The sequence below is a fragment of the Acartia tonsa genome, chromosome 11, assembly GCF_053477335.1.
Source record: "Acartia tonsa isolate MP-2025a chromosome 11, ASM5347733v1, whole genome shotgun sequence".
Lineage (NCBI taxonomy): Eukaryota > Metazoa > Arthropoda > Copepoda > Calanoida > Acartiidae > Acartia > Acartia tonsa.
Window position 1 is genome coordinate 35,921,877 of NC_137270.1, and position 14,524 is coordinate 35,936,400.

Genomic DNA, 14,524 nt, shown 5'->3' on the forward strand with positions numbered 1-14,524 from the left:
TTATGATTGTACATTTCTATATTCGTAGAAAGCTGGATATAATACGATGCTAGTCATAGTTTTTTCGTATTGATGAGAACCGGTTCCTATCCACCGGATTCGAATGAATACGAGAAAAATTGTTCCTACTATTTAAGGTGTGCGATATAAATAGTTAGAGTGTGCGGAATGCCAAAAACAGACGCAACTAATTTTTATACACAGTTAGGGCTTCTAAGAAATAGGTCGCGCAATCAAAGGGCTGATTGTCTATAGGGCGTATGGACGCTTTTCATCGCAATTATAAGACACGGAGTATGTTTCTAGGTGCTTGGAGAGGTTTAGAACCTGAAGCGACTACCCTACAGGTCATCATTAAATAATAAAGCATTAATTTTTGACCTATCTCTTACACAAATCCTTTTCTCCATAAAGTATGTAAGGCATATTTATATTGTAAACATATAATAGTGATCTGCTCATCTAGCTTTTATTAATTTTTGTGACTGTTATGAATTATGAAATTTTACCTCTGTGATATGAATATTATCATTACTCAGATAATACATCACAATCAGTTTTCTTTTATCTGTAAATTAATAATAGTTATTTCATGCATTGTTTATAGACAGCTTTCCACGTATATTAAAATCAGTTTTGTATGTATTTAATATCAGTGAAAAAATTGTCTGTATTACGATGCTAATTATGATTTTTTAGTATGGCTGAGAACTGGTTGTAATACAGCGGATATTAATCTGTTTTGAAGCAATTTTATCCATAAGTCCCTAGGAAGAAGCTAGAGTTAAAGAAACAATCATTGAAAATTTAACATGAATTTTTAAATTATTTTCTCGTATTCATTCGAATCCGGTGGATAGGAACCGGTTCTCATCCATACGAAAAAACTATGTCTAGCATCGTATTATATCCAGCTTTCTACGAATATAGAAATGTACAATCATAAGATTAAAACTAGTTTTTTTAGCCGGTGACTTCGTCACCTCGGGGCTAAAAAACTAGTTTTAATCTCATAATTGTACATTCTATATCCGCGGAAAGCCGTTTATAATACGATGCGAGAAATAACTATTATACACTTCACAAATAAAGCACCCAAAAATCAGGCAATTAGAAGTCTGACAAATAATCATGTTTATTATTCAGATTTGCTACTATATTAGTCATAGTAATGAAGACTAATAAAATGAGATATAATCTCAAACATCGAAGAAAATGTGGTGCTTTCAAAAAGCCTAATGAGTGCAAGAAACTCCCACTCCCCTTGTTTAAAAAAAAAAAAATTTAATCTAAAATGGGGGCGGGTTAGTTCTTTTTCTTCATGCCAAAATCCTGCGGGGCCTATATCTTTAGTATCGCCTTAATCCTAAGTCTACCCTTTACCCAATAAAACCTAACATAACCTTTCTTAAATTAAAAATTGACCCTCCTAATTTTCTTTCATTTATTTAAAAATATAAAGACGAGTGAGGGGGCTGCGGGCAAACCTAGTCATTTTGATGGAAAATGCTTGGAAAACACAAGATAGAGTAACGTTGCAGGGATCTAAAGAGATAAGACAATGGCCGATAAATTTATGTACATCCCCGATGATGATTTACAAAATTACCCCTTTGTAGATTACGATTATCTAAACGTTTGGACACTTAACTAAAAGAACCACCAATCAAAATTCAATATAAGTCTCAAAGGTTAATAAGCCAACGAATAAGAAAATGTTATTCTAATACTTTGGGGACTTGTGTAATCAACAGCTCAATATCCCCTCCCTCCTTGGTAAAGTTACCTTTCTTTAAAAATTTACTAAAGTTTTAACTGTTCTTACCTTTGCCATCCTGCCAGAGACCATAGAATCTGAGAACTTTCCTATCATTATCCAGGAACTTGGCCAGGCTGTTGATACTTTTGAATGGTCTCAGGGGCTGCACACTTTCTAAAATACAAATATTTTTATACAAAATTCATAATCAAAATAAAATTATTTATTTAAACATTTTTAATGGCGAAGCTTTTCTATAATTTGGGTCGGTCCGTGACGGTTAGGTCAAGGTTATCTCTTTACGTTAATTTTGACATGTTAGAATTGTCCAATCAATTTCAATCTTTGCATGATGATTCATATTAAAGAAATTAATCCTATAAAATGCCTATAACTTTTTTCAAATTTGGGGTATTGGGTCTACTTGTGGCAGTCATTCAGCAGTTAGAGCAGTGTATTTCTTGCAGGCTTCCTTCAACTTACCTATCACTTCTCTATTCCGTGTATAAGCGTCATCAGGAATAGGCTCCTAAAAATACAATAATTAACAAGGGGCTATTTCTTGGGATTTTTTCTTGGGGCTATTTCTCTAAAGAGGGGGGAGATACCTTCCCCCAAAACCACCCCTGGACCTAACAGACAGAAGTGTCGATGAAAAGGAGAAACATATCGGTTCAACAGTTAAAGAGAACCTTCGCTACTAAGAAAGCTACTGACGTCATTTTTATAGGCACTATAAAAAGCTTAGTAAGCTTACCTCAGGTGGAACAGTGATACCATGGGTCATGAGATAGTTTCTAGTGAAGACATCACAGTTGTAGATGTGATACATCTTACCATAGATCCTCACATCTTTCCCAATATTGAAGTCCCACATATTCAAATGGGTTGTTAGCCTAATAAGGTATAGATTAGCATGGATATAAAGGGATAAGATAATGGCCGTAAAATTGATGTTCATTCCCAATTATGATATATAAAATTACCCTTTATGTAGATTATAATTAGTGATTGAAACGAAGGACACTCTTCTTATTGAATCATCCAATGAAAATTCAATAAAAGTCCCCAATGTTGTTAAGCCAACATATATGAAAAGGTCATTTTAAAACTTGGGGACTGATATAATAAACAGCCCAAAGTTTTCTAATCCTTATACTAAAGGAACAGGATGTCTGTGTGTTTGTGTGTCTGTGTATCTGTACCGAAGGATCTCGCTAACCGCTGAACCGATCGGGTTCCCCTTAACAGGGTAGCTTCTCATAGGTCCCGGGAAGGTTTATAACTATTTTCTTGGGGGGTGGGATTTTTTTATTTTATTTTTCTTTTAAAATCTAAAATAAGAAATTGGGTTATTAAATTCGACTCTTTTCTCCTCAAGTGCCCCTAGAGGCCTCTAGGGGCATAGCCGCTAGTAGATAATAATGTAATAATCCTTATATTACAATAACAGGATGTCTAGTAGGATATATAAGTTGGATAGAATTTTAATGTTAGAAAGAGATTTGAAATCTGCATCAAATTTTAAGGATTTTTTAAAAAAAAAATCGTTTTTTGTATAATTCTTTATCTAAAAGCGGAAATACAATTTAAGTTCATAAGTTTTGACAAATAGGATAGGTGGATTGGAAACTACCTGCGCTCTAATTGGTTGAATGATGTGCGACACTTAAGTTTCTCCAATCAGAGCGCAGATAATTTTCAATCTACCAATCACAGATGTCAAAATTAATTAACTTAAATTGTATTTCCGCTTTTAGATAAACAATTATACAAAAAACGAATTTTATAAAAATCCTTAAAATTTGATGCAGATTTCAAATCTTCCTCTAACATTAAAATTCTTTCCAACTTATATATCTTAATGTCTAGTCGATCTGTCTGTGTGTTTGTAGCAAAGGATCTCGCTTGCTGCTAAACTGATATGGTTTTACTTATAATGAGGCTTCTTATAGGTCAGGGTTTGTAACTTTTTTTGTGGAGTTTCCCTATAAAAATTTCAATTTTGGAACCATTTTTCCCTTAAAAACATTAAAAGGTAGAAATAAAAATATTGGAAGCACTGGAAAGTGTCTTGTGTGACGTCATAAAAATACGTCTAAAAAGGAGGGATAAGAGAAGAAGTGGGAAAGGAAACCCCTAAAAAATAGCTGTATTTAGACGTATTTCTATGACACTTTCCAGCGCTTCAAAATATTTTTTTAAAAAGTGAAATTGTTATTTTCTAGTTTTAGAAACCTTAATCTATCCGTATTATCTTCAGCTACTATTCTGTGCCTCCGAATTTGCCTTCCCTGGATCAGACCTGCAATTTTAAAATATATATCAATGAATTTTATCTTATTTTTATTGGAGGTAAAGAATAGTTAAATCTTTCATCGTATTATAAACGGCTTTCCGCGGATATAGAATGTACAATTATAAGATTGAAACTAGTTTAAAAATAGTACGATGCTAGACATAGTTTTTTCGTATGGATGAGAACCGGTTCCTATCCACCGGATTCGAATGAATACGATAAAATATTTACCTAAGTTTATATTTAATATAAATTTGGAAAAAAAATTCAACTTGGAAGCTTTATAAAGTGTTTCAAAAATCCTCCATGTGACGTCATAAAACAGGGATTTTCTTTCATAATTCTCTTCTCATCCCTCATTTTTATAACGTCACATGGCTGATTTTTGAGACACCTTGTAAAGTTTCTTCAAATTGTTTAAAAATATTCATCTCTGATTTAGGATGTACAAGGGTGGTTAGGAGTTAAAGGAATTGATTTAAAAGATAAAAGATTTACTGTATGATTTGTTTAGCTTCGCTTTTATGAATGTTGTAATCCTTGTTTTACTATCAGTTAAAGCACGTCACCTGAATTTGGCCTTTTTTCCTCGACAATTGCTATGCTGTTATCTTCAAGAAAGAAGTAAATACTGTGCTTTCGATACCTGTACATTACAATATATTTAAATAATTTTACTTACAATGTTATAAAAGTCTGCTTGTTTATATCTCTAAAATGACTAAACCTAATGAAAACTTAATCTCAACCCTTCACTCTAGACTCTAGAGTTTCACATCTTTTAAAATAAAAATAAGAAGGGGAAGGGGTGTGGATTAAGATATATAAGTTGGAAAGAATTTTAATGTTAGAGGGAGATTTAAAATCTGCATCAAATTTTAAGGATTTTTTTTATAGAATTCTTTTTTTTTGTAAAATTCTTTATCTAAAAGCGGAAATACAATTTAAGTTAATTAATTTTGACATCTGTGATTGGAAGATTGAAAACTATCTGCGCTCTGATTGGAGAAGCTTAAGTGTCGCACATTATTCAACCAATTAGAGCGCAGGTAGTTTTCAATCCAACTATCACGGATGTCAAGATTAATTAACTTAAATTGTATTTCCGCTTTTAGATAAGGAATTATACAAAAAACTAATTTTATAAAAAAAAATCCTTAAAATTTGATGCAGATTTTAAATCTCCCTCTAACATTAAAATTCTTTCCAACTTATATATCCTAGTGTGGATAACTACTTATTGAGGCTTGATAAGTAGTCGTGGCTGACATAAAATCGACATTTGTGAAAAATAAATATTTTTTATCGATTTTACGTCAACTACGTGGCTATAATAAAAAGTTGATATAGCTGACATATTAGAGTAAAACACCAGAGTGGGAATGGGTTAAATAACTGTATGTCCCCCTCTCATGGACCTTGTGCAGACTCTCAATTGGGTCTTTGCAAATCAACCAATTGTGTCGTGAATATTAACACAGCCAAGTAGCAGATAACAATTTGCTAGCACACAAAAAAGGTCCTTGGAAAAATGGTGCAGGTAGTTCTCTCTATATGCATCTATACTAAAGACATAGTAACCAAATATTTATATGTACTAGCGGCTTCGCCCCTAGCCTCTAGGGGCTTTGCCCCAAGAGGAAATTTAAAAAAAATTAATTACCCCCACTAAGGTGCCCCCACTACTTTCTATTAAAAAAAATGAGGATAATTTTTCTGTTTTTTGGGGGGGTTGGGGGTGTCCCACCCCCCAAGAAAATAGCCTAAAATCACCACAGGACACAATTTTTGTAAGGATGAGACAAACTGTATGTTTACCTGTCAGTTTCTTGATAACTTCCTTCAATAGAATCATGAGTAAAACAATGAAAATTCAGCACTTTCCTAAACAAATTTCAGTAATGTTTATTTAAATAATTCTTTGGTTTTGTTAAAAGGCAGACGAGGGAGTGAACATTGGAATGTAAATTACACTTATACCCATAGTTTTATAAACATTAGTTGGGTCCAACCATGCAGTGTTTAAACTTTTTAACCAATAGTTTTAATTAACAGAAGGTTCATGTTGTAATTAATTATCGCAATGTATAAAATTTACCAAATTTTTCAAAACTAATAACATCGAACCAATTTTTTGTTTACGGGAGGGGTGGAGGGTCATTATGACCCCCAAAGTTATTTTTGGGAGGTCAAATTAATTTTTTAAAAATCAAATCAACCCCTTGGACGTTCCTGGCTGAAGGTACCTGTCGTTTGTAATCCATGAAGAGCTTGGACGTCTAGCATCTAGGGAGGTATCTATCTCTTTCTTATCCTCGGTCCTGTTAAAAGTAATAGTTATTTATCACATCGTATTACAGACAGCTTTCCGCGGATTTGAATAGTTGAAAAACTGAAAACAAGCTTTTAAAGTGTATAAAATAATGCAGATTAACAAAAATGTTAACATAAACAAACATTGTACGAGTTATATAATAGGATAACAACAATATGTATTTACCTATAAAATCTCGGCGTCTTTTCCTCTCTTCCATCTTTTACAATCAGATTTCCAGATTTTATGTCAAAATTTTGTTTCCTAGCCCCGCCCCTCGGGGCCACTCCTTCGAAATCTAATCCAAGATCCATTTTTCCTTCTAAAAAAGCGTTTTATAATAGTTACATACATGTTTTATTTACGTACATAAAGAGTTATGAAAAAAAAACGTACTTTTAGATCAAAAACATCACAAAAATTTATTAATTTTCAGCTTTATATTCATTTTGAAAGGACTTTTTTATGCTGAAATATGTAAGAATGCATGTTAAATACTACATATAATATATTGTATTGATATAAGAAACTTAAAATGTATAATCAATAGAAAAGTAAAAGGTAAGGTATCTTGAAATAAATTAAAGATCCCCTCCAGAACGAAGCATTCTATATGTATTTATGAAAGTATATATACTATTTTAGGGAAAGGTGGGATACTTTGTTTAAAGTAGCGGAGATTATATATATAAAAAAAATTGTTTTTTACTACCATTTATATAATACAAATTTCATTAGTAATCCCTAGTAAAGTAGCATAGAATATGTATGATTGTGTGTTCAGTAAAATATCAGAAACAGCATAACCACATTCAATTTTCTTAATATCTTAGGTTCGTTCCAGGTATTTGTTAGGTTTTCTGCTATTTTGTGTGCGTTTGAATGGCTTTTTTGGGGAGAGGTTGATTATTTGCCTGTCTGCGTGTAAAGAAGGATCTCGATAACTGATCAACCAATAAGGTTGTTCTTTACAGTGGGGCTTTTCAAAGGTCTAGCGAAAGTTTATAGGTTTTTTTTTTTTTTTTTTTTTGGGGGGGGGGAGTTCCTCTACCATCCTATTAAAAAACGCCCCTAGAAAAATGACCCTCCACCCAATTGTTAAATCTAAATTAATATATGGGCATCTATCACACGTAGCAAGAAATAAATAATAGAATTTCAAATATTTAAGCCATTTTCGTCAGTAAAGGGTTAAACTGAAATATTTTTTTAAAAGTCACATTCAACGAAATGTACATAATTAAATTTTTAAAGACAGATAAGATGAAAAAATATTTTGGGAAATATTAGAAATATTTTTTTTTCTTATGTACAAAAAAGTATTATTACTAAATGTATTTTTTGAACCTGTTTGTTGTGTAAACATGTACTTTTTAACTGTACATGGTTTATATGTTCAGTGCAGTTGAGATAGAAGCATCATAAACAAGATGTTTCTTCTTACTTCTATAGTTTTATTTGGTTTTATTAGTCAGGTGATTACTAGTTTGTGCCACTTTTAATTACTTATTCAAATTTTCAGTAAATAATTTATTGTTTTTGACATTTTCATAATCAAAATTTAAGTTTTTTAAGATCTTTGTATTCGCTTTAATTATATTGATTGTCGCAACTAAACTGTTGTATGGGTATTGTTACGTTAAAATTCCAATAAATATTTGTACAGATGGTCAAGGTGGTAGATACCTTGTTTGTCTGCTAGCAAATTGCTTTTTGTGACTTTCAGTGACTTTACTGTTTATTTTTCCCATTATTTAGCGGATTTAAACACCCCGTTGATAATTCCATATAGCTTGTGCCCTCTATATTTTTTTAACTGTAATTCAATGTGTTGGTTTCTTGTTCTTAAGTTTCTGGATTTTTTACTGACTTGGTATTTCTTTAATATGGTTTAATAGCTTGTCCTTTAATTAATGCTTAAATTTTAACTTTGCTGTTAAAACAATGATATTAAGACTGTTTTTAAAGGTCCATGCATGACTTTTTTTGCTTAGCTTCACTCACCTTCTAAAGCTTATGGTTTATTTTAGGCACATTGTGGAGGAGGGGGAGGGGGTAATGGTTTCAGTGGTTTTGGTGGAGGATATGGGGGCTGGGGAGGCTATGGAATAAGCGGTAACGGCGTCTTTGATAAAGGCGGCAAGAATGGTAATTTATTTCAAAATATTTTTCACATCTTCATATTTTAGGATAGGTTTCGGCTAGTTAAATATGCTCAAGATTTCTAATGAAAATTTCCTTAAATTAATTTTTTCTCCTATAATAAATAGTTCTTTCCCTGATTTTTAAATTATTTTTTCACCCCCTCTCAATATAAAGGTCCACTGTTCCCCCTTGCGAAACCAAGTGAATGTGCTATTAGGAAAATTTGAAATTATTTTATTGGTTAAAATTCTATATTTATGCCATACAGATGAGATAATAATAGTTTTGTTACATTTATCTTTTGTTGGCTCCAAAGCTTTTAATTAACTGTTTATCACTTCTAGAAAAGTGCTTACACTTTTCAACTTATCTAATTAACCTCACTAATTTACATCATTCGATGGTTTTTGTTTATCTCAAGATCCCGCCAAAATTTACTTTATCTAATAAATGCCAAAGTTTAAAGCTAATAATTTTACTTAGGCGGTGGTTATGGAGGTTATGGCGGCTTTGGCGGTTGGGGAGGCGGATGGGGCGGCGGATGGGGAGGTGGATGGGGCGGTAGATTTTGGTCTCCCTATGGTCCAGGTAGTTATTTTTTTTAATTTAAAGCAATTCTATAAAATCTTCCTTAACTGGCAGTCTCTTGGATCTACACTTTTATCAATCATTGTATTATACAACTATCAGAGTAAATGCACTACTAGAATGAACGTTATGGAGTATATTAGTGTATGAGGGCAATAACTTCCATGTATTTGTAAAATTTGCAAACTCCTTTATGTTGACGGAAATATTTTAATTGCTTTTGCTTTTTAATTAGTAATAAGTCGCACTAATTTTTTTATTACTTTTTGTTTTCTTCAAATTTAAGTTCTTTTCTCTTCAATCTTTTGAGAAATTTGCTTTGGCTGATCATTGATTTTTTTAGGTGCTCTTGGATACTGGGGCCAGGGCCGTTCTAGAAATCTGCAGTACAACCCCTACTTTGCCAACTCTCAAATGAAGCCCTATGATGTAAGTACAGCTTTCATACAAAAGTATGGTGCTTTCCTCAATTCCTTTTTTTAATTTAAAAAAGGTTTTTTTTCAAAATGCTGATCCTTGGGTGGTGCTCAAACCCGGAAAGGGAGTGTCTTAACGGGGCTGTCTCCACTATAAAAAAAAACAGCTTTGATAAACTACTTTATAAATGCTAACCCCCCCCCTCTCATATTTATTGCTAGGAAACTGTTTTACTGAATGTTTTCAATTTGTCTTAATTATTTTTGTACATGTAAATTTTTCGTTTTTAAGCATTTTTTATCATGATTGTTTGCAACGATGTTGCTCAAAGTTAGTTTATGTTTCTGGGAAAACTGGGAATGATATTCTGACAAACAATTTTAATGAAAATTTCCCTACAACCCCCTTCCTCTTTCCTCCCCTTCTTGCCCACCCCTCTTCAGTTAAATGTAACACTTAAAAAGTTTTGTGATTGTTTTGTAGAAAACCTTAAAAGGTTTCGTGATTTTTTTTAGAATTTATTGTTAGAATAGATACTTCTGGGTAAAACTGCTTCGTAAAATAAATCTTGTTTTGTGTACATTTTTTAATCTGTAATATTTTTTAAGGGCGATACCACTTACACTAAGGAGAAGCCAAAAGTTGTGAAAGTTGTTCAGCCTGTCGTCAAGTATGTCGTTGTAGACAAAAAGGTAAGTCTTCCTTGGAAGAAGGGCTGGGTCGGATATCCGGCCTAATACCGGATATTTAAACTATCCAGATACTGAATATCCGGCTGATTTTTTAATGCCGGATATTGAACTTAGGCCAGATATCCTGCTGGAACTGGATATCCGGTATAAAAATATGCCGGATATCTGGCCAAAAAAGTATCCGGCTTAACCCTACTTAGAAGTTACTATTATGCAAGGTTTGTATTTGTTTAAATTAGATAATCTGCTCCATAGGTCTCCTATTTTTAAGTTAAGCTTTCCATTAATTAAGGTATATGTATCTGTAACCGAGAGCTCTTCGTTAATTTATACATGTTAGAATTGTTGTTTTTATTTAAACTTTGCATGATTAAATTTTTAATAACTGAGTAAGACAGTTAGGGACTTGAATCCATTTTTATAGAAGCAGAAATATAATCTATGATTATGGTTTGGACCCTCTAAAACTGTAATCTTCACCAAGAGAGGCAAAAGTGGAATCTTAAATTTCAAAAATCGTATCGGCGTTGGAGATATTTTCACCAAGAGAGGGGAAAGTGGAATCTTACATTTCAAAAATCGTATCGGCGTTGAAGATATCTTCATCAAGAGAAAGGAAAGTAGAATCTTACATTTCAAAAATCGTATCGGCGTTGAAGATATCTTCACCAAGAGAGGGGAAAGTGGAAAGGTAGATTACAGTTTTAGAGGGTCCAAACCATAATCATAGATTATATTTCTGCTTCTATAAAAATGGATTCAAGTCCCTAACTGTAAGATATTGAAAGATTAGTAATTCTAAAGTTACCATAAAGTCTGCACGTCAAATTAAGACTTGTTTTGTTTCTTCAACAATTAAGTTTTGATACTCTATTATTGTTTGAAATAAGTGTGCTGCTGAAGTGCTTTAACTATCCTTCAATATAATTTTCTTACTTTTTCCTGCCACTGTTCTAACTTGACTATTAAATTATTTAGATTGAAGATGAGGACGAGCCAACCTACTACAACCCCAAGTATGATGTGGAATATCTGAAGCCTAAGTACGAGAACAAGATGAGAAAGAAGCGTAGCATCCTGTAAGTTTGTAGTTTCAAAGTCGTACAAAACATACAGCAAGAGTGTAATTTTTCTAGATGGGAGAATGTAAAAACTCTAAACCCCAACCCCCCCCCCCTCCTAGTTATAATATTTTCTATATAAATTTCGGTATCTTTTTAATAAAGAGGAAAGACTTTTAAAAATGCGGTAGAATCTTTTTAAAGGACGCCTGCAAGAAATAACACGCTTTAACTGCTAAAAGATTGCCACAAGAAGACCCAATACCCCAAATTATAAGCCTTCAGCTTCAATAACAAAAAAGTTCTAGGCATTTCAAAATAGCATTTTATGTACAATGGAATTTTTGAAAGATTTCCAATGCTCATAAAAGAAAAAACCATATTAAATTACGTTGCCTAGACATAAAATTATAACCTTATCTTTGTCAGAAACTTAGATTGCCTGTAACTGATTACATTTTTACAATAAAAACACCACATTTCATAGTCAAAATCTATGAAAAAAATTCGATTTAAATTGCATTTTTAAACGAAAATCATAGCGGAAACAAAGGGGTAAACTAATACAAGCTTAGCTGTGATTGGTTGTTAAGCTGATTGAGCCTTCTGATTGGCTACAGTACATTCGGTACAATGCAAGTAAAACTTAATTTTTTTTTAATGATTTTGACTATAAAAATGGGTATTTTTATTGTAAAAATATAATTAGTTACTGGAAACCTAAATTTATGACAAAAATAAGCTTATAATTTTGTTTCTAGGCCACGTAGTTTAATTTTAAAGTTTTCAACATGAGCATTGCAATTCTTTCAAAATTTCCATTGTACATAAAATGTCATTTTAAAATGCCTAGAACTTTTTTGTTATAGAAGCTGAAGGCTTCAAATTTGGGGTATTTGGTCTACTTGTGGCAGTCTTTCAGCAGTTAAAGCGTGGTATTTCTTGCAGGCTTCCTTTAAGGGTTTTTTTTTCACCCTCTTTATTTTTTGCAATTAGCTAATAACAAAACTAACTTAATCTATGGGCGAAAAAAATCTTTTTGGTAATTAGAGGATTTTAAAATATTATAAACTATTTTATTTTTCCTTAGAGGCCTCTAGGGGCGTAGCCGCTCGCATCGTACATAGTTTGTAATATATATCTTTTGTTTAGGTTACCTGAACAACCCAAGTACGAGACCAAGTACAATATGAGACAGCTGGCAAGTCCTCGTCCTTCTGCCTACTGGAACTACTACCCAGGATGGGCATTATCTCCCCATTACTACTACTCTAAGTCTGCTTATGAAAACTCGCTTAGAGAGAAGGTAATATGATTTTTTAGAAACTCTAATTTATTTAAAAAATTGTATTCCAAACTTTTTATATTCTGTTATATGCTTCATATTATGTAAGGGAAGAAATTTTTACATGAATTAATAAACTCTAGAAAAGCTTCTCCTACGATATGCGACAATTTATAGCAGATTCCTATGGAGATTAAAATAAAAAATTATGCACTTACGTTACGCGTATTAAGATCTGTAAAATGTTTCAATAAATGAGATGTAAGGAACCTAAATTTTCTTGCCATTGCGTTTTAACTCTATTTTCAAGTTGTTAAAATCATTGTCAGTTCAAGATATTGTGTGCAATAAAAGTTCTATAATATTAATCTTCAAATTCCCAAGTCTATTCAAATTATAAATCTGTTTTTTCCTCCCTTCATTAAAATTTTTATTTTGTGTAAATATTTTTAATATTATTTCCAGTGTCTTTTCGAAACTGATTAATATCCGGTGGATTAGAACCGGTTCTCGGCCATGCTGAAAAACTATGTATACATAGCGTCTTAATAATTCCTTTTATACTTTGACTAAAAAAAATTATAATTAAAAGATTAAAAGCAGGTGCTTTTAGAAAAACTGAGTTTAGGTTTAAAACCAGGTTTATAAAAACAACTGATTTTATCTTTTTATCTTATATTGAAATTTTCTGACGGCTGTTTGTAATACGATGTGATAAAAACTATTAACACTTAATTAATTCTCCTTTTATTTAGTTCTATGGCCGCAAGATGAAATTGCATAAGGACAACTTTGGCTATGGAAATTCCGCTGATGCAGACCTTGGATGGGGACATGACTTTGAAAATAACAAAGGATGGGAACCCGGTTATAATTATTATTAACATAAATTTAAGTTTTATGATCTACTGACTATGATTAAGAATTCTAGATAATAAATCATCTTAATTAAATATGTTTTGTTATTGTGTTCTCTGAAAGTTCTTATATACAGGATAATGTTTGGGACATGCTTACATTATGGGACTCTATCAAAGAGATGCTTCGTTTACAACATTGTATCATGTGGTCATAAGAATCAGTATTCCAAAAATGAGATTAATAATGCTTATTCTAATTAAAACCTACAAATCTTTGTCAGAAGGTAAAAAAAACATTTTAGATAGATTTTCGAACTTACTGGTAATTATTAAAGAGTTGCTACGCTTCCTGAATCGTCGAGCAAAGTTTGAAATCTATATGATTATTCTAACCTGTTTAAATTAACTGAAAGATTTATCTGACCGTGACGGACAGACAATAATTAAAAAATAGCATCTCTTTTTAAAACTGCGTAAATAGATAGAGACAAGGATGATAACATTCATAAAAGCAAAGCTCTGAAATAGGAGGACAAACTAACCTGAAAGTGTCGGAACTGAATTAGCAGAAAATTAATGCTACAACGTCAAAAATTAAAAAAAATTGTTGCTAAACTATGATACATGATACTGTTTAAGGACATAATAAATTTTTAGGACTCTATTATGATTCGCTTATAACACTTGTCCTTGTTGTAGTAGGAATTCGTAATATAAATCTGATAATTTTAACAAATATTTATTGTCAAAGTAAAATATCCGCATGTTATAAATTACGGATTTTCTGGTAACTATTATAAAGTTGCTGTTTTAAGTCGTACCAAACTGTTATAGGAATCATCAAGAAAAATTTGAAATCGATAGGACAATTCTAACCTGTTTAAATTCACGAAAAGAGCTAATTGTAACCATAATTATAGAAAAGCTTTGCTTTTATAAAGATAGAGGAATTAGATGAACTAAATATAGGGGGGGGGGGGGGAGTGTTTTTAATGCAGACTTCTCGTAATCAATGTATAAATAGCACTTGGAATTCGAATTTCGATCTGAAATTTTGCATGAGAACCTTGGTAGGTCTATTTTCCCTAAATCTAACAAAAAGTT

General features: G+C 32.0%; 1 protein-coding gene and 1 long non-coding RNA gene across 2 annotated transcripts; one reads left to right on the top strand and one right to left on the bottom strand.

The window, feature by feature from the left end:
* Positions 1-4,002: 4,002 nt before the first annotated feature.
* LOC145331486 (uncharacterized) lies at positions 4,003-5,944 on the bottom strand. The gene is made up of 3 exons (XR_013883756.1): positions 5,877-5,944; positions 4,628-4,704; positions 4,003-4,064 (listed from the first exon to the last, which is right to left on the bottom strand). It is a non-coding gene; the product is annotated as an uncharacterized LOC145331486 (long non-coding RNA).
* Positions 5,945-7,626: 1,682 nt separating this feature from the next.
* LOC145331487 (uncharacterized) lies at positions 7,627-13,513 on the top strand. Its single transcript, XM_080176176.1, has 8 exons — positions 7,627-7,847; positions 8,403-8,520; positions 9,001-9,105; positions 9,449-9,534; positions 10,131-10,214; positions 11,193-11,293; positions 12,428-12,581; positions 13,316-13,513. The coding sequence occupies exons 1-8, from the start codon at positions 7,803-7,805 to the stop codon at positions 13,442-13,444; spliced, it is 822 nt and encodes a 273-aa protein (XP_080032302.1). The 5' UTR covers positions 7,627-7,802; the 3' UTR covers positions 13,445-13,513.
* The last annotated feature ends 1,011 nt before the right edge of the window (positions 13,514-14,524 follow it).